A 19,693-nucleotide genomic window follows, 5' to 3' on the forward strand; every position below is an offset into this window, starting at 1 on the left:
CGCCCTACCGTTAACTGAGTAAGTCCTGCCCTGGTTCAATCTACCAAAATGCATCTCCTCGCATTTATCTAAATTAAACTGCCAGTCAAGATCTTTTGAGCAGTCATCGTTTTTAATATAGCAAATGTACGCACTGCAAACTCCAACAAACAGCAATATATAACGGCCAGATCAGGATGGATTGAGGGATAGTTATCGACCAGGACACACGCAATAGCTCCCCTCTGTTCTTTGAAAGAATCTTATGGGATCATTCCATCCACTCAAACAGGCCAATGGGGCTTCGGTTTAAGCATCTCACCCAAAAGAAGGCACCTCCGGCAGTGCCGCACTCCCTCAGTACTGCACTGGGACTGTCACTCTTTGACGTTTGTGCTCAAAGCCCTGGAGTGAGACTTGAACCTTGTGACTGAGACACGGGAGTGATGCCCACGGAGCCCGGGCATCACAAGGTCAGTTTGGACGTTGGCTGTTTGGGTCTAAAGAGCCAGTGGAAGGTCTGGGGAGGGAAGATCGAGGGAGGGGAAGCTGTGTGACAAAGCTGAGATTCTAGGAAATGGCAAATTAGAGGCTATTATTCCGATGGAGGGAGTCTATGGAAGAGTGGGAAGGATATAGGATTTGGAGGGAGTGAAGAAGTTGAGGAAAATTAGAGTTGGACCCTTAGCTGAACGCACAAATCCACCCAATTCTCAATTTGTGAAGTGGGTTTTAAATAAATCACAAGGAAAGGTTGGGATCGCACTGTGCTCTGTACCTGGATTTCCTCCTTGCTCAGTTGTGTGTTGTTCTGGATGAAGTCAGATGGCTGCTCCCAGCTCCCTTGCTTCGTCCCCAGGTTGTAGTAATAATGGTAGCCTCCCTTTACCCAGTGTCTGACCCACTGGCTGCCATTGTCACCTGCAGGTCAAAGGGTAAAGGTTAAAGGAACATATTACTGTTTGCACCACTATACCACAGACCAACACACTCAATGTTGAACACCAACACGACCTTCACTGTCCCTGGGTCCTGGACACCACTTTATCCTGGATTGTGGCCATCACAGTGGGACAGTGGGTTAGTCCTGCTGCCTCACAGCGCCAGGGACCTGGGTTCGATTCCAGCCTCGAGTCACTGTCTGTGTGAAGTCTGCACGTTCTCCCCGTGTCTGCGTGGGTTTCCTCCCACAGTCCGAAGATAGGCAGGTGAGATGGACTGACCATGCTAAATTGCCTCTTAGTCTCCCAGGATGAGCAGGTGAGGTGGATTAGCCATGGTAAATGTGTGGGATTATAGGAATAGCAAGGAGAGAGTGGGATGCTCTGAGAGTTGGTGCAGAGTTGATGGGGCTGAATGGCCTCCTTCTGCCCAGCAGGGAGTCTATGGTTTTTGTGTGACTGGCCATCCATCCTCTAAACACACAGAATCATACAGTGCAGAATGAGGCCATTCTGCCCATCCAGTCTGCGCCAACCACAATCCCACTCAGGCCCTAACTCCGGAATCCCATGCATTTACCCTAGCTAGTCCCTCTGACACTAAGGGGCAATTTAGGATGATCAATCCACCTAACCCACACATCTTTGGACTGTGGGAGTAAACCCACGCAGACAAACGGAGATTGTGCAAACTCCATATAGACAGTGACCCGAGCCGGGAATCAAACCCGGGTCTCTGGCATTGTGAGGCAGCAGTGCCAACCACTGGGCCACCATGCCACCCACATGGAGTTTTCATCAGTGACCAATCGACATACGGCAACTGTGACATACTGACCACTGTCCAGTGTCACAACGGCCCAATGAAAATGCTCAGATTGAGTCGGGGGGGGGGGGGGGGGGGGGGGGGGGGGCGGTGTAAGGATGTCTTCAAGCTGTGTGAGAGTTCAGAAGGGATGTCTCTTTCTGGCGAGCCTCCTGCCTCTGGATAAATCCACCTCCAGGAGTTAAGCCGTGTTTTGGGTCAGGTTTCTGTGGTGTGGAAGCAGCACTGGGTCACACACAACAGAGAGGCAGCGGCAGATAAAGCTTTGCTGATTCTCACAATGTAGCATCATTGGCAAGGCTGGTAGTTATTACCCAACCCGTATTTACCCTGGAGATGGCAGTGGAGACTCTCCTGGTTTGAAACAGAGTCACTTTTGGGACTAACCTCTGCAGCAACTCATATTACTGTGGGACTGGAGTCACATATAAACCAGAGTGGGTAAGGGGGCAGACTCCCTCCCTTAGGGATGATAGTGAGCCACAGATGGCTTCATGGTCACTCTCATTGATTTCAGATTTCCAGATAAAGGTGTGGGGTTACAGGGATAGGGCCTGGGTGGGATTGTTTTCAGTGTAGGCTCGATGGGCTGAATGGCCTCTTTCTGTGCTGTAGAGATTCTATGATGTGTTTTTAAACAGAATTCGAATTCTCAAACCAGGTCGACTGGAAGTGGATTTTCAATTCTGCAAAACTGCCTCTGGTTAATACTCACTCCTGAGTTCCAGCTGCTCGATTCTGCTCCAAACAGCAAACAAAGGCTTCCGGACGCAGCGACACTCGACAGGATCGCACCAATCCTACGGCACAGAAAACCTCGCAGGGTTTGATAACACAGGGAATCACACCAGAGGAGGAGCCCTTGCTTACCTTCCAACTTCTTGGCTTGTTTGGCCTCAGTCAGTTCCTGCCGGTAGACATCATCACACTCCGAGGTGACTCCGTACAATCCAACATCAGGGGATCTCAGAGCGCTCAGTATCTGTGCCGTGTTTCCACCATCCACTGCTTCATTGATAGCCAGAATCCCCAGGGAAACTAGACAGGTTAGAGAGAGAGGGGAGACCAAATTAAATGGCGGTAGCAGCAGGTAAAGAGCAGACAGGGATAGCTTAGTGTGACGATACTGTGCCTTTAAGAAATGTATTTTAGTCATGTTTCTGTGTGGGATATTTCTAGCAGTCCCTTCAGGGTGTGGCAACGAGGGGATTTTCACAGTAACTTCATTGCAGTGTGAATTGTAAGCCTACTTGTGACTAATAAACTTTTCCATCTTATTGGTACCATTCTATCTACAACCAGTTTCCTGTATTGTTACTGCAGCAGTATAATTGCTTCTAATTGATAGAATGTTAATTTTAATCTGAATTAATACTACTTTAGAAGAGTAGAGAGTGATTGGGATGATTGACAGGTGTGGTCATGCGACAGGTTGAAGCTAGGCTTATACAGAATATTTAAGCTTAGATGCTGCTTTTGTGTTGAGAGAGAAAGCAATGTCTGTCTTTTCCACTCTCTGAAGACTGGAAGTCATCAGGAACTAAGGTTTTTAACAAAACTTCTCCATAGTTTTGCTGTTTTGAGGACATATCCTTCTCTGGAAACTGCTGACTGGATCTCTGTCCAGAAGTGTTAGAAACCTAATACCATGTGAGCAAACTCGTTTGGTCTGCTAACTAATCCTGAAGAAGGATGTACGTCTATGGGAGATAATGCTTTTAATTGGAACAATAAAAATAGCTGTTACGAATTATCATATTTAAGCATTTTAGTTGGTAAAAGTTATAGTCATTCTTTTTGTTTGAACTGTGAACTTAAATAAAGTTTGTTTTGATGAAAGCTTCCCAGTGGATGACTGGAATCATACCTGGAGTGAAACACCTTCAGCTCACTCTAATAGAAACATAGAAGAACAGAAACTAGAAGCAGGAGGAAGCCATTCGGCCCTTCGAGTCTGCTCCGCCATTCATCTTGATCATGGCTGATCTTCGAATTCAATATCCTTATCCACCCTTCCACCCCCCCACCCCCCATATCCCTTAATCCCTTTATCTCCAAGAGCGATATCCAATTTCTTCTTCAAATGTTTTGACCTCAACTACTTTCCGTGGGAGTGAATTCCACACATTCACCACCCTCTGGATGAAGAAATTTCCCCTCACCGCAGTTCTAAAAGGTTTACCCCTTATCCTCAAACTATAACTGCTAGCTCTGGACTCCCCCACCATTGGGCATGCCAAAATCAAATGTAAAAGTTAGGGTCTAGGCCAACTTTACAAAATAACTTGGTGTTTCTGATCTGGTCCTTAACACAGGGTTCCGATCTCTGGATGATACAAACCAGTTAAGAAGCAGCCGTTCCCACTAGGGATCGGGTTCTAGTATCGAGCCCCTCGGTCCAGGACGATTCTCGGTTTAGTGGCTGCTCGGTGCAATCTGAGTGCTTCAACTGGTTTCCATCAGCCAGAACTTCTGGTCCCAACAGCTCATGTGGACAGTGTGGTGAGTGCACTCAATAGTTAATGCAGTATGTGCTCGTGAGTGTGTGCGCCAGAGCACACGAGGGTGTGTTTAAAAAAATATTTTCACAGAATGAGATGCCCACTCTCTGTGAAATAATTTTTTTTAAACACACCCTGACATGCTGCCTAGATCAGCATTTATTACCGTCATTAATTACCCTCAAAGGTGGTGGTGAGTCAGCTTCCTGAATCACTGAAGAGTTTGTGTGGTGTTGCTACACCAACAGTGTCAGTTCATTTGTGTGTGTGTGTGTGTGTGTGTGTGTGTGTGTGTGTGTGTGGTGTGGCAGTGTGCTATTGAGCGTGGTGCTGTGTTAATGAGCACATGTATACATTAGTGAGCGTATCATTGCACGTGAGTGTGAGAGTTGGTGTGGCCAACAGGTAAGGATGGGATCAATGTGTACCTGCTGCCCTGAACTCCATCTATTCACCCTGAATTCTATCACTGTGTCTAGGGCCAGCGCTTGGACATTACAGCCGCACTCTTGGGAAGACATTCAGAGAGACATGCGCACAGAGACAGGTTCTTTTTATTGGTCCCTAGCAAACCAGAACAAGTGACAGATTTATTTTGGGATACGGACACATTTGAAGTGTGGTCTGCCAGGTATATTTCACACAAATACGAGAGAAGAGGCAGCAGAAACTCACATTTTTCAGCATCCTGGCTGTCCTTGTTGGATTTCCAGATGGTATCCTGGATCTCATCAAGCCACAGCACAGCAGAGTCATCCTGGGTCTCCTGTGGAGAGTCAAAATCATCAGTGGCTGCATCCTCTGATCTGCCCAGCCACTTGTGGCAAACTGCAAATTCAGATCTGGTCACTGCACTTCTGATTAGTAAATAAAAACTTAGTCATAGTCCTGGGAACTACAGGCCAGTGAGCCTCACATCTGTGATGGGTAAATTGTTGGAAGATATTTAAGAAACAGGATCTACAGGCATTTAGAGACACAAGGACTGATCAGGAACAGTCAGCATGGCTTTGCGAGAGGAAAATCATGTCTCATGAATTTGATTTGAGTTTTTTGATGAGGTGAACAAGAAGGTAGATGAGGGCAGTGCAGTTGATGTCTACATGGACTTTAGCAAGGCCTTTGACAAGGTACCACATGGTAGGTTGTTGCATAAGGTTAAATCTCACGGGATCTAGGGTGAGGTATTGAAATGGATACAAAATTGGCTTCTTGACAGAAGACAGAGGGTGGTTGTAGAAGGTTGTTTTTCAGACTGGAGGCCTGTGACCAGCAGTGTGCCTCAGGGATCAGTGCTGGGTCCACTGTTATTTGTCATTTATATTAATTTGGATGAGAATTTAGGAGGCATGGTTAGTAAGTTTGCAGATGACACCAAGTTTGGTGGCATAGTGGGCAGTGAAGAAGGTTATCTTGGATTGAATTGGATCTTGATCAATTGGGCCAGTGGGCTGACGAATGGCAGATGGAACTTAATTTAAATAAATGCGAGGTGATGCATTCTGGTAATTGAATCAGGGCAGGATTTAGTTAATGGTAGGGCAATGGGGAGAGTTACAGAACAAAGAGATCTAGGGGTACATGTTCATAGCTTCTTGAAAGTGGAGTTACAGGTGGACAGAGTGGTGAAGAAGGCATTCAGCACGCTTGGTTTCATTAGTCAGAACATTGAATATAGAAGTTGGGACTTCTTATTGACATTGGTAACATAAGAACATAAGAACATAAGAAATAGGAGCAGGAGTAGGCCATCTAGCCCTTCGAGCCTGCCCCGCCATTCAATAAGATCATGGCTGATCTGTTGTGGCTCAGTTCCACTTTCCCGCCCTCTCCCCATAACCCTTAATCCCCTCTCTTATCAAAAACCCATCAACCCGCTTCTTAAAAATATTTAGCGAGGCAGCCTCCACCACTTCAAGGGGCAGAGAATTCCAGAGATTCACCACCCTTTGAGTGAAGAAGTTCCTCCTCAACTCCGTTCTAAACCGCCTCCCCTTTATCTTGAGGCTGTGCCCCCTAGTCCTACTGTCTTTTTTGAGCGGGAAGAGTCTCTCCACCTCTATCCTATCCATCCCATTCATCATCTTATACGTCTCAATGAGATCTCCCCTCATTCTTCTAAACTCTAACGAGTACAAGCCTAGTTTATTCAGCCTCTCCTCATAGCTCAACCCCCTCAAGGCCACACTTGGAATACTGTGTACAGTTCTGGCCACCCTATTATAGAAAGAATATTATTAAACTAGAAAGAGCGCAGAAAAGATTTACTAGGATGCTACTGGGACTTGATGGATTGAGTTACAAGTAGAGGTTGGGTAAACTGGGGCTTTTTTCCTTAGAGTACAGGAGGCATGGCCTTATAGAAGTCTATAAAATAATGAGGGGCACAGATCAGCGAGATAGTCAATATCTTTTCCCAAAGGTAGGGGAGTCTAAAACTCAAGGACTTAAATTTAAGGTGAAGGGGAGAGATACAAAAGGGTTTAGAGGGACAGTTTTTTCACTCAGAGGGTGGTGAGTGTCTGGAAGAAGCTGCCAGAGGTGGAAGAAGAGGCAGGTACAACTTTATCTTTTAAAAGCATTTAGACAGTTACATGGATAAGATGGGTATTGAGGGATATGGGCCAAAGGCGGGCAGTTGGGACTAGCTTAGGGGTTTTAAAAAAAGGACAGCATGAACAAGCTGGGCCGAATGGCCTGTTTCCATGCTGTAAATCTCTATGACTATGACATCCCTGTTGGACTTATCTTCTCAATACTCATTTAAAAAAAACATTAATTTTACTTGAATTTCCTTTCATTCATTCATGGGTCATTGGCTGGCCCACATTTATTGCCCATCTCTAGTTGCCCCTTGTGAAGGTGGTGGTGAGCTGCCTTCTTGAATCGCTGCAGTCCCTGTGCTGTGGGTTTACCCACAACGATGTTAGGAGAGAATTCCAGGATTTTGACCCAGTGACTGCAAAAGGACGGTGATAAAGTGTATTTCACAACCTCAGGAGATCTCTGAACACTAGAACTGTATTTGTTGCATTATTTGGAATGTGGAAGTGGAACAGTTTTGTGCATTTGTTAATTAGGTGCTGAAAGTAAAAGGCAGGGTGTGAGAGTATCTTTCTTAATCATTGCAGCTGGTTTATTTCCTTTGTTACTGAACCGGGGTTGATATTTATTCGGTAAACATACACCTGTGAACTACCGTTACCTGTACTGTGTGGAAGCAAATTTCTACTCATATTAGTGCACCTTAGTAAAACCTTCACTGTCACTTTACCTGGGGCAAGTCAGTAATTTGTATAAGACACACTGGCCTCAGCTAAAGAGAATCATTTGATTCCTGGACCCATAGGGAAAATACCTTTGTCAGAATATTGATATTGAAATTAATAGAAAAATAGATTGTGTGTGTGTGTGTGTGTGTGTTCTACCTGAAACGCTGGTGAGATCAGATTTCACAGGAAAAAAGCAACTGGACATTTGCAGGTGAGTAAGTACAGGTGTAGGAATGACAGGAACAGCTCTTCCAAAGAAATGACACAGGTTTGACTTGGCAACTGGACTCAGCTATAAGAGTTTATGATAGGCTGACACCAGAGGGGTGGGGGGGGGTAGTTCCCTGGCCACTACTGAGAGGCCAGTGCCTCATAATGTAGACTGGGGTAAACACAGTAAAAAGTCTGACAACAAATCGGTTGGACTAAAACCTGGTGTTGTCAGACTTTTTACAGTGCCTCATAGGCAGTGACACACCAACTCCAGCAGGGGGTGCTCTGACTGGCAGTGACACACCGACTCCAGCAGGGGGTGCTCTGATAGGCAGTGACACACTGACTCCAGCAGGGGGTGCTCTGATAGGCAGTGACACACCGACTCCAGCAGGGGGTGCTCTGATAGACAGTGACACACTGACTCCAGCAGGGGGTGCTCTGATAGGCAGTGACACACCGACTCCAGCAGGGGGTGCTCTGATAGGCAGTGACACACCAACTCCAGCAGGGGGTGCTCTGACTGGCAGTGACACACCGACTCCAGCAGGGGGTGCTCTGATAGGCAGTGACACACTGACTCCAGCAGGGGGTGCTCTGATAGGCAGTGACACACCGACTCCAGCAGGGGGTGCTCTGATAGGCAGTGACACACTGACTCCAGCAGGGGGTGCTCTGATAGGCAGTGACACACCGACTCCAGCAGGGGGTGCTCTGATAGGCAGTGACACACCAGCTCCAGCAGGGGGTGCTCTGATAGGCAGTGACACACCAACTCTGTAAGGAGTCTCACAACACCAGGTTAAAGTCCTGACATCACTTTCGTCACTCATCTGACGAAGGGGCAGTGCTCTGAAAGCTAGTAGCTTTTGCTAACAAATAAAGCTGTTGGACTTTAACCTGGTGTTGTGAGACTTCTTACTGTGTTTAGCCCAGTCCAACACAGGTATCGCTACATCACGACACCAACTCCAGCAGGGGGCAAAACCAAGAGAGAAAATGCTGGAAAATCTCAGCAGGTCTGGCAGCATCTGTAAGGAGAGAAAAGAGCTGATGTTTCGAGTCCAGATGACTCTTTGACAAAGCTAAAAGGCTGAGAAAGTGGGAGATATTTATACTGCAGAGGTGGGGGGAATGAAAAATGAGGCACAGCCACAGAAACCAGGGGAAAAGCCCATAGAGAGGACAAAGGGTGTGAATGGCCAAACGGCAGAGAAGCTGTAAGCCGTGACAGATGGAGATGTTGGGGGGGGGGGGGAAGGAAAAAAAGGGGCAGAGATAAAATGTAGAGAAGGGGAAGGGGGGGAGAAAAGGTAAGGGAAGGGAGATGAAGTTGGGGGGAAAGAGTGGGGGGGAGAAAAATGAAGAAAGACAATAAAGAAGTAAAAGATAGAGAACAGTAAAAAAATTAAATAAAATAGAATGGAAGCAAAGGGGTGGAGGTCGGGTAGGGCAAATCATCTGGAGATGTTGAATTTGATGTTGAGACTGGAAGGCTGTAAAGTGCTGAGCTGGAAGATGAGATGCTGTTCCTCCAGTTTGCGTTGAGCTTCACTGGAACATTGCAGCAGGCCAAGGACAGACATGTGGGTACGGGAGCAGGATCGCGTGTTAAAATAGCTAGCAAGCAACCGGAAGGTGGGGGGGGGGTGGGGGGGTGGGGGGGGGGGGTGCGGATGGGGGCGGAATGTGTGTGTGTGTGTTTGTGTGTGTGCTCTGACAGGCAGTGACACACCAGCTCCAGCAGGGGGCACTTTGCTAGGCAGTAACACAATGACTCCAGCAGGCGGCGCTCTGACCCCTTGAACAGAGGGACAGAGGCGCCTCAGTTGTAAGTTTTTGGCCCCCGTACTGACATCTCCTCACCATGTGTGACCACCCGTTTGGAGACACAGGCTCCTTTGTACCTAGTGCGTGCCAGAAACAGGCATTCCTCACAAGACTGAGTCTCAGAAGCAAAGGCATGTTCAAAGATGCCCTCTGCAGTCCTGTAACCTCATCTCTCCCCTCACTGATGCTTGATCACGCTGCCTTTTAGAATGATTTTGTGTCCAGAGATAAAGCATTTTCACACAATTTAATAACAAACTTTTTGTTTTTTGTAGATGTGTCATGTAGGGCCGTGGCCAGACCCCTCTTCAGTCTGGTATCCAGTTCTGGTCACTAAGATACAAGGCCCAATCCATCACACAAACCAGCCTCCCATCCATTGACTCTGTCTACATTTCCCGCTGCCTCGGAAAAGCAGCCAGGATAATCCAGGACCCCACGCACTCTGGACATTCTCTCTTCCACCTTCTTCTGTTGGGAAAAAGATACAAAAGTCTGAGGTCACGTACCAACTGACACAAGGACAGCTTCTCCCCTGCTGCCGTCAGACTTTTGAATGGACCCACCTTATGTATATCTTGGAGTGGCACAATAGCACAGTGGTTAGCACTGCTGCCTCACAGCGCCAAGGATCCAGGCTTGGTTCCCTGCTTGGGTCACTGTCTGTATGGAGTTTGCACGTTCTCCCCATGTCTGTGTGGGTTTCTTCCGGGTGCTCCGGTTTCTTTCCACAGTCCAAAAGGGAGCAGGTTTGGTTGACTGGCCATACTAAATTGTTCCTTAGTGTAGGGGGAATGGTAGGGTGAATATGTGGAGTTATGGGGATAGGGCCTGGGTGGGATTGTTGTCAGTGCAGGCTCAATGGGCCAAATGGCCTCCTTCTGCTCTGTAGAGATTCTATGATTCCAGGATATTAAGTTGATCTTTCTCTACACCCTAGCTATGACAGTAACACTACATTCTGCACCCTCTCCTTTCCTTCTCCCCTGTGTACTCTATGAACGGTATACTTTGTCTGTACAGCGCACAAGAAACAATACTTTTCACTGCAGCCCAATAGATGTGACAATAATAAATCAAATCAAAGGTGCGGGGGTCATTCTCAGGTTGACAAATGATAACATGTATACCACTGATGGCATCAGCTTCAGTATCAACTATTTACACTCTATATTAATGATTCGGGTGAAGGTAATTAGTGATGTGTAGCTAACTTTGTCGAGGATACAAAAATAAGTGGAGAGCAAGTTCTGAAGAGGATATAAAGAGTCTGCAAAAGGATAAAGTGAGTAAGTGAAAATTTGGCAGATGGAGTACGAAGTGTTTATGTATCAGTGTCACAAGTGGGCTTACATTAACACTGCAATGAAGTTACAGTGAAAGTGGGGAAAATGTGAGGTTTTCCACTTTAGTAGGAAAAACAGAGGAGCAGAATGTCCATGAGCAGAAGCTGGCCATTCAGCCCATCTAGTCAGCTCCACCATTCAAAATATTGTTGAAACAGAGAGAGAGAGTGCAGAATGCTGACACACACAGGGATCTGGTGTCTTTGTACATGAATCACAGAAAGGTTAGCAGATACAGCAGCTATTAGGAACACACTTGGCATGCTGACCTTTATTGCTGGGGGTTGGAGCATGAAAGTAGGTTGGTCTTGCAGTAACTGGGGCGGCACGGTGGCACAGTGGTTAGCACTGCTGCCTCACAGCGCCAGGGATCTGAGTTCAATTCCCGGCTTGGCTCACTGTCTATGTGGAGTTTGCACATTCTCCCCATGTGTGCATGGGTTTCCTCCGAGTGCTCCGGTTTTCTCCCACAGTCCGAAGATGTGCACGTTAGGGTGCATTGACGTGAACAGGTGCCGGAGTGTGGCGACTAGGGGAATTTCACAGTAACTTCATTGCCGTGTTAATGTAAGCCTTACTTGTGATGAATAAATAATTTTAACTGTGTTGGGCATTGGTGAGACCTGGAGTTCTGCAGGGCCTGGGGAAGATCCCCTCTGAGAGTCAGTGCCTCCTCTGCACTTTAGTGATTCTCTAAAATTATAGATTTTAAACTGTCCAACAGCCCAAGGGATGGATGTTAGCTGACTACAATCACCATAGCAACCTGAGACAGCAGGGCTGTGGTGCTGGGATGGAGCCAATTTACTGTTCATTAACAATCTGTGTCATCTTGACTCACTCTTCAGAAAGTCACAGATTCAAATCCCGGTACAGAAACCCCAGCACAGAAACGAATTCTGGTCAGTCTCCCAGACAATCCCAAACTGGGATGTGGTCTTTTGGATCTTTGATTAAAACAACCCCCACCCCTTTAAGAAATTCCTTAAAACCTGTTTGACCAAAGCTCTGTGTCACCTGTCCTGTATCTCCTGATGTGGTTCAGTGTAAAATATTATCTGATTACACACCCTGAGGCATTTTGCTATGTTAAAGAGAGCACATAACCTCAGGGGTGGCAGGTACCTGGGGTGAGGGATAGCCAGGGGCTGGCCCCACGTCAGCAATACCTGTTCACCTGTAGTGTTCCAAGAGGCTGTAAATGAGGGCAGGAACCCGGGATGTTTTAACCCTTTCTTTTAAAGTTTATTTATTAGTGTCACATGTAGGCTTACATGAATACTGCAATGAAGTTACTGTGAAAATATCCCAGTTGCCACACTCCAGCGCCTGTTCAGGTACGCTGAGGGAGAATTTAACACAGTCAATGCACCCTAACCAGCACATCTTTCAGACTGTGGGAGGAAACAGGAGCACCCGGAGGAAACCCACACAGACACGGGGAGAATGTGCAGACTCCACACAGACAGTGACCAGAGCCAGGAATCGAACCTGGGTCCCTGGCGCTGTGAGGCAGCAGTGTTAACCACTGTGCCACTGTGTCATCCCTTTGCTATGTTAAGGATAGCTCTAACACTCTGCCTCTACTCCCTGGAGACTGAGCCTGCACTCAGTTCCACACCTATCAGTGAGCGCAGCCACTGGGTTAAAGCAAACTTCCCGCAGTCTCATTGGAATATCTTATTCTGCACGGTGTGTGTCAGGCTACCCTGCCCCCACCTGTCGCTGCAGTTCTTTAATTTGGGTGTAATATTACTGCGATTGACACAGAGACACGCAGGAATCATTAACCAATTAGGTAATCACCTGGAACTAGAACAGACAGGTCTGAAAAAAACAAAACAGACGCCAGTCCAGAGAGAGAGAGAGAGAGCCGGGGGGAGGGGGGGGGGGGGAATAGAGAGAGAGCTGGGGGGGGGAGAGACAGCTGGGGGGGGTGGCAGGGGAGAGAGAGAGCTGGGGGTGTGGGGGGAGAGAGAGTTGGGGGTGTGGGTTGGGGGGAGTCAGAGAGAGAAAGAGAGAGAGAGGTGGGGGGGTGGCGAGGTGGAGGGGGTGGGAGGAGGAGCTGGGGTCGGGTGCAGGGGGAGGGGGAAGAGTTGGGGTGGGGAAGAGTGCGGGAGGGGGAAGGGGAGCTGCTGGAAGCTGTGTTAATTTGGGTGGGAGAGATTGGGTCTGGCTGTTAATTGGAAGGCTGTCGATGATGAGTGTGATGACATTGTGTTGTTTAGACTGGATTCAGTGAGTGTGACAGTCTGGACTGACAGTTGGAAAATCCGCTATGACTGACACTCCCACCCGGAACTTCCTGGATCCTAAATCCCGAGCAACAACACGGAAAATCAAACACTCATTAATCTCTGCAGAGGCAGAAACCGGGTGAGAGACTGGATGCAAACACTGCTCTCAGTCCCTGTGGGGCTGGACTCAGGCTTTGAAACTGCTGTTTGCATTTCCAGTTTAGTAATGACTGCAATAACTGGCTGGGTTTCTGGAAGGTCAGTTTCAAAACACTCCCCCCCTCCCAGGGTCTGCAAAACTGAGTTGGGATTTGCCAGAGTGTTTAAATTTAAGTTTATTTATTCGTGTCACAAATAGGTTTACATTAACACTGCAATGAAGTTACTGTGAAAATCCCCTAGTCGCCACACTCCGGCGCCTGTTCGGGTACACTGAGGGAGAATTTAACACAGTCAATGCACCCTAACCAGCACGTCTTTCAGACTGTGGGAGGAAACTGGAGCACCCGGAGGAAACCCATGCAGATACGGGGAGAATGTGCAGACCGCACAGAAGCTGAGAGTTGAACTCAGCTCCCTGGCCCTGCTGTGGGGCAGCATTGTTAACCACTGTGCTGCCATGCCATGAGAATACAGGCCCAGTTGCCTAATCTCTCTTCTTTAGACAGTCCCACCATCTCTGGAATAAGTCAGGCGAATCTTTGTTGCACTCCCTCTGTGACAATTTCTGAGGTAAGGGAACCAAAACTGCACAGGTGAGATCTAACCAACTATGAACACAACTCTGTGCTTCACAGGAGCATTATCAGATAATATTTGACAGGTTACACTTTAAGAGGTATAAGGACAGGTGACCAAAGCCTTGTTGAAAGAACTAGACTTTAAGGAACAGTGTCTCAAGGTGTATTCAGTGTCCAGTGCAGTGTCCAGTTTACCTGTCTGGTCTGTTGTGCTTCCTAAAGTAGTTCATTTATTAGTCAGAAGTAAGGCTTACATTAACACTGCAATGAAGTTACCATGAAAAATCCCCTAATTGCCAGGGAGGAGGTGGGGGGGTGGTGTAATAGTCAGATAGGATACAAAGATTCGGGAGTTGAGGTTCCCTGGATACCCAGTCCACACAAACAGCAACAGGTCAGTCAGAGTGGGAGTGGGAGTGGGGGTGGGAATCAGGTTGGGATTCTGGGCCTTCCCAGGATTTTGAATTGGGTTGGCTGGAAGTTAATATTCCCACAGAAACTGAAACCCTTGGAGGAATGTCGATTAGAACAACCAAGTGCCAACCTCTCGCTGGTAAACCAAACAAGTAACCTGCGTGTGGAAGCACAGGATGTGGGAATGCTTCTTAATGAATATTTTGCATCGTCTTCACAAAAGAATGGGATGATGTAAACACTGTGGTTGAGGAGAAGTGAAGTGCGAAGTACTGGATGTAATTAACATTGGGAAAGAATCACAAAATCCCTACAGTGCAGGCGGAGGTCATTCAGCCCATTGAGTCTGCACTGACTCTCTGACAGAGCATTTTATCCAGGCCCACCACCCTGCCCTATCCCTGTTACCCCACACATTTACCACGGCCAATCCTGCGGGTACAACTCTGTCTTTTAAAAAGCGTTTAGACAGTTATATGGGTAAGATGGCTATAGGGGGATATGGGACCAAATGCAGGCAACTGGGACTAGCTTAGGGGTTTAATAAAAAGGGCGGCATGGACAGGTTGGGCTGAAGGGGCTGTTTCCACACTGCAAACCTCTATGATTCTATGACCTAACCCGCACATCTTTGGACTGTGGGAGGAAACCAGAGCAGCCAGAGGAAACCCACGCAGACACGGGGAGAATGTGCAAAATCCGCACAGACAGTGACCCGAGCTGGGAATTGAGCCTGAGTCCCTGGCGCTGTGAGTCAGCAGTGCTAACCGTGCTGAGAGAGGAAGTGTTAATGAGATTAGCGTCCTTGAAAGTGGATAAATCATCTGGGGAGGGTATTTGATTGTGCGGGGGGCAGGGTGGTGGTGGTGACACAGCTGAGCCCAGGACTATCCACGCTGAACACTCAGAGTCACTTGCACAGGAGTTGGGAGCTGATCTGACTGTCCCTCTCCTGTGGCTCAGTAACAGTTGCTGTCCTGAGGTCTTGGTTATAATCGGTACCCTGCTCATCAGGCAGCAAACCTTGTGCTGAGCAATGAAGGGTCACAAAACTCAGGGCTGATGAGACTTTGGATGTAAAGATGCTGGGTGGCAAGGAGCACACTCCCCTGCCCCCCCACCCCACCCTCGCCGACACTCCCAGCTGCAGGATTCAGCCTAATGTAACTGCCTTTACTATTACAACATCAACCACACACCAAAAGCTCCTCATTGGCCTAAGATCAGGAAGGACAGAGAGGAAATGGAAGTTCCTCCTTATGGAAGCCCTGCTCTCTGCTTTGTGGTTTCCGCTGAGTGACCCTGGGTGAGGATTAGGGAGAGGGAGGAGGTTATCCTGGGCCTGGACTGTCCTGCTGCCCTCACGGGGAGCCTGTGGGCCATCAGAGGCTGCACATGCACACCTCCTGGATGTTCAAATAGGCAAATGGATTAAAGGGTGAGAGAAACGGAGAGCACCTTCCAGAGAAGGAAGGAAACCAAGGTCAGGTGAATACTCCGACTCCTGAACCAGATGGTTTGTCTGGAAGCTCTCCTGAAAGGAAGTTCCCAAAGTAGGAAGACTTCAGGAAGACACCAGCATCACAGGGCCGAGGAGGGAGGTCAAAGGTTAGCACTTTTTGCAAGGATGGCCCGATAGTCTTCCGCTGGTTTTGTTCCAACGTCAGACTGTCGGGAACGGAAGGAGGCACTGGGGAGTGGAATGGCTAATGGTGCTGCTGGGGGTGAGAACAGCATTTATATAGCACCTTTAATGTCCCAAGAACCTATGTGGAACATATGATGGGAATGGGTTTTGTGTTGCCTTGGGAACAGGGGATGGGAGGGTGAGGAGGACACACACACACACACACACACACACACACACACACACACACACACACACACACACACACACACACACACACACACACACTCTTAATCAACGAGGCCATCACCCAGAAAGGTACAGGAAGATTCTTCTGCGCTTGGATTTGTTGTCCATGGTTATCCCAGCATTCACTCATCCTCCCACACCCTCTTCCATTTGTGAGTGTATTCCCAGAGGACAGGATAAAGGTTCAGATTGTTCACCCTATCATATTCCCTCTCTGGTGAATCCCACGCACAAGGACAACATTCAAGGGCAGCTGGAACATGACGATGATCACCTAGCCAAACCTCCCAGAGAACAGCTTTGAGCCAAGTGATCTCCACCCACCCCCACTACCCCCCCAAAACTTAGGTACAATCACCATTTAATGGACAGCAAGATCCCACTATCACCACAACTTGAATCACTAGTGACGCTGTTTGGCCATGTGAGGAATTTTGGCTGGGACACCAACAGGATTCCCTCATTCCCTTCCAGCAGTGGCCATGGGACAGACACCTGAACCATGTGGAAATGTCACACCCCCTAACCCTGGAGTGAAGGCCTGGGCCTCTCCCAATCCTGGCGGTGGGGTGGGGTGGGGGGGGGCTTGAAGTTGGAACCCTCTGTCTCAGAGGGTGAGGGGGTTCCTCATTGAGTCAAACCAATACACAATGTTGTGGAGGTCAGAGGAATGCAGAAATTATTCAGTTAGAAAGCAAACCAGAAATACTCCGATTTTCACATTAATTTTGCAACTCAACCCCTCCTGAGGGAGAGAGAGAGGGAGAGAGAGAGGGAGAGAGAGAGAGGGAGAGGCAGAGCGGGAGAGAGAGACAGAGTTTTTTTTACTGCTTTAATGAATCTGGCCATAAATGGAAGTTTAAATTCTCTTTTTTTCACAAACTGAGCCAAGATCAGGGATTTAAATCCCACATCTTTACGATCCACAACCAGTCAGTTTAACTGGCACAAACCTTCTACCACTCTCGAAAGGGCAGCCTGAAGGGAACTGGACAAACACCAAGTTATTTCATTCCTTGCCGATCACAGCACAGATCTTTCCCACTGAGAATTCTGCACACAGAATGCACTAAATACAACAATACTTCATGTTAACTTCTCAATGCTACAACCCCACCTCCACTGAGAGGGAGAGAGACGGGGAGAGAGACAGAAACTCAGGGGGGGAGAGAGAGAGAGAGAGAGACAAGGGGAGAAAGAGAGAGAGAGACAGGAGAGAGAGAGACAGAGACGGGGGAAGAGAGAGACAGAGACGGGGGAAGAGAGAGACAGAGACGGGGGAAGAGAGAGACAGAGACGGGGGAAGAGAGAGACAGAGACGGGGGAAGAGAGAGACAGAGACGGGGGAAGAGAGAGACAGAGACGGGGGAAGAGAGAGACAGAGACGGGGGAAGAGAGAGACAGAGACGGGGGAAGAGAGAGAGAGAGACGGGGGAAGAGAGAGACAGAGACGGGGGAAGAGAGAGACAGAGACGGGGGAAGAGAGAGACAGAGACGGGGGAAGAGAGAGACAGAGACGGGGGAAGAGAGAGAGAGAGACGGGGGAAGAGAGAGACAGAGACGGGGGAAGAGAGAGACAGAGACGGGGGAAGAAAGAGACAGAGACGGGGGAAGAGAGAGAGAGAGACGGGGGAAGAGAGAGAGAGAGACGGGGGAAGAGAGAGAGAGAGACGGGGGAAAGAGAGAGAGAGATGGGGAAGAGAGAGAGAGAGACGGGGGGAGAAAGAGAGAGACAGGGAGGGCAGGACAGGGATGTCTCAGGAAGTAGTGTGTGTGTGTAAGATACTGAACCATTGAAATGGGGAAATCAGTGCCTTGTTCTCTCTCAGTGACCACACATACACCTTGTGGTGGATTCACTGGAATCCGCAGTGCTGGTTATTGACTGAACCAGAGCACAGCATGTGGAACAGGGTCTGTGGGAACAGCTACCTTCGGGCCTCTCATTCCGGCACTCCCTGTGTGCTCTCCTGCCATTCAGCTGTCAAAGCACTAATCTCTGGAATTACCTCGCTGAACCGCTCTTCTCTCCTGTCTTCAACGACAAACTGCAGGATAAGTGAAAGGAAGGGTGGAATTTTCCATTCTCTGCACAGAGTGCTGGCTGAGGCAGGAACACTTTGACATGCAGCTCACAGGCAGTCGCACAGCCGATTTCCTCTCCAGCTAATTCAGCACCCTGTACAAAAAAAAGCTGGAGGCATCACCCACATCGTCACGCTGGCTGGGAGGGGGCAAAGCTGGCAGGCAGGAAGGCCGAGATTAGAGTGCCCCGATCTCTGAGCTAAAACACAGGAATCTCCTCCTCACACACACACACGAAAACCACCTCTACAATGGACACAGGGCAGTGCCCAAGCATGTTCCCGACCCCCTGTCCCCCCTCCCCCAAGGGAGGCTATACTTAACGTATGCCCCCAGTCGGGTTCCCTTTGGCTGGTTCCTGTTTTCAAAAGTAATTGCAAACTTTGCACGGTGCCATAACGGTTAGCACTTCTGCCTCACAGCGCCAGGGATCTGGGTTCGATTCCTGCCTTGGCTCACTGTCCGTGTCAGTTTGCACATTCTCTGCCGTATCTGCCTGGGTTTCCTCTGGGTCCTCCCGTTTCCTCCCACAATCCAAAAGACGTGCTGATTAGGTGTATTGGCCGTGCTAACTTCTCCCTCAGTGTACCTGAACAGGTACTGGAGCGTGGTGACTGGGGAATTTCACAGTAACTTCATTGCGGCGTTAATGTAAGCCTTACTTGTGACAGTAATAAATACACTTGAAAACTTTAACATTGTGGGGGATGATATGGAAAGGAAACCCATTGATGAAAATTTATTGGCATTCCTGGGGAGGAACCTTGTTAAGTCACTGGCAGAGGGACCTGGGACAATTGGAAAACACGCTCTTACTTGGCAGGGTTCTTGTTTTATGAGCCTCGTGATATTTTGCACCCACATTGCTGTTTGAGCTCGTGGCGAACATGGGTGCAAAATCATGGCAGAAGTTTAGCAGCATTATCAATGACTGACCACTGGAACACGTGAACACCAACCCAGTGTCAACGAACACCAACAAGGCTTTGTGGTATCTGAATAATCGAGTTCAATTTTCTCAGATCACCCAAGGTGGGCACGGAGGGGAACAAAGGGATGCCGCAGAGGATAGGAGAATTCCCAGAGATGGGCGTGCGGGAGGAATATGGTGTCCTACTTTTGTATATTAGACTCTGGTGGATGTAAAGGCAGGCCGGACTGGTAGAGATGAAGCTTCCATACCTGGGCCTTCTCCCGCTTGGTCCGGATGAGTGTCTCCTGGTAATGTTCAGCTACTGGAGGTGAGACATCAGCCAGTTTGGCACTGGGCAAGAGCAGAGCTTTCAGAGTCTTCTGAGCATCCCCTTCGTCCACAGCCTCGTTGATCAAACCAATTGCCTTAATCCCTAGAAAATAAATCAGATGTACAGAAATAGATTAGTCACCAGACAGCACATTGAGAAAGAGACAGGCAGACAAAGCGAGAGACAGAG

The 19,693-nt window shown here is 48.4% G+C and overlaps 1 protein-coding gene across 1 annotated transcript in view; it reads right to left on the reverse strand.

Annotated features, from left to right (window-relative positions):
* The window catches only part of iqgap1 (IQ motif containing GTPase activating protein 1), a 140,305-nt gene that overhangs the window by 46,060 nt on the left and 74,552 nt on the right, over positions 1-19,693 (reverse strand). The window contains 4 exon segments of the mRNA XM_080216240.1: positions 758-900; positions 2,617-2,784; positions 4,923-5,013; positions 19,443-19,606. Of these exon segments, the coding sequence (XP_080072366.1) occupies positions 758-900; positions 2,617-2,784; positions 4,923-5,013; positions 19,443-19,606 (566 nt within the window).

The sequence above is a fragment of the Carcharhinus amblyrhynchos genome, chromosome 32 (assembly GCF_965287045.1).
Source record: "Carcharhinus amblyrhynchos chromosome 32, sCarAmb.v2.hapA, whole genome shotgun sequence".
NCBI lineage: Eukaryota > Metazoa > Chordata > Chondrichthyes > Carcharhiniformes > Carcharhinidae > Carcharhinus > Carcharhinus amblyrhynchos.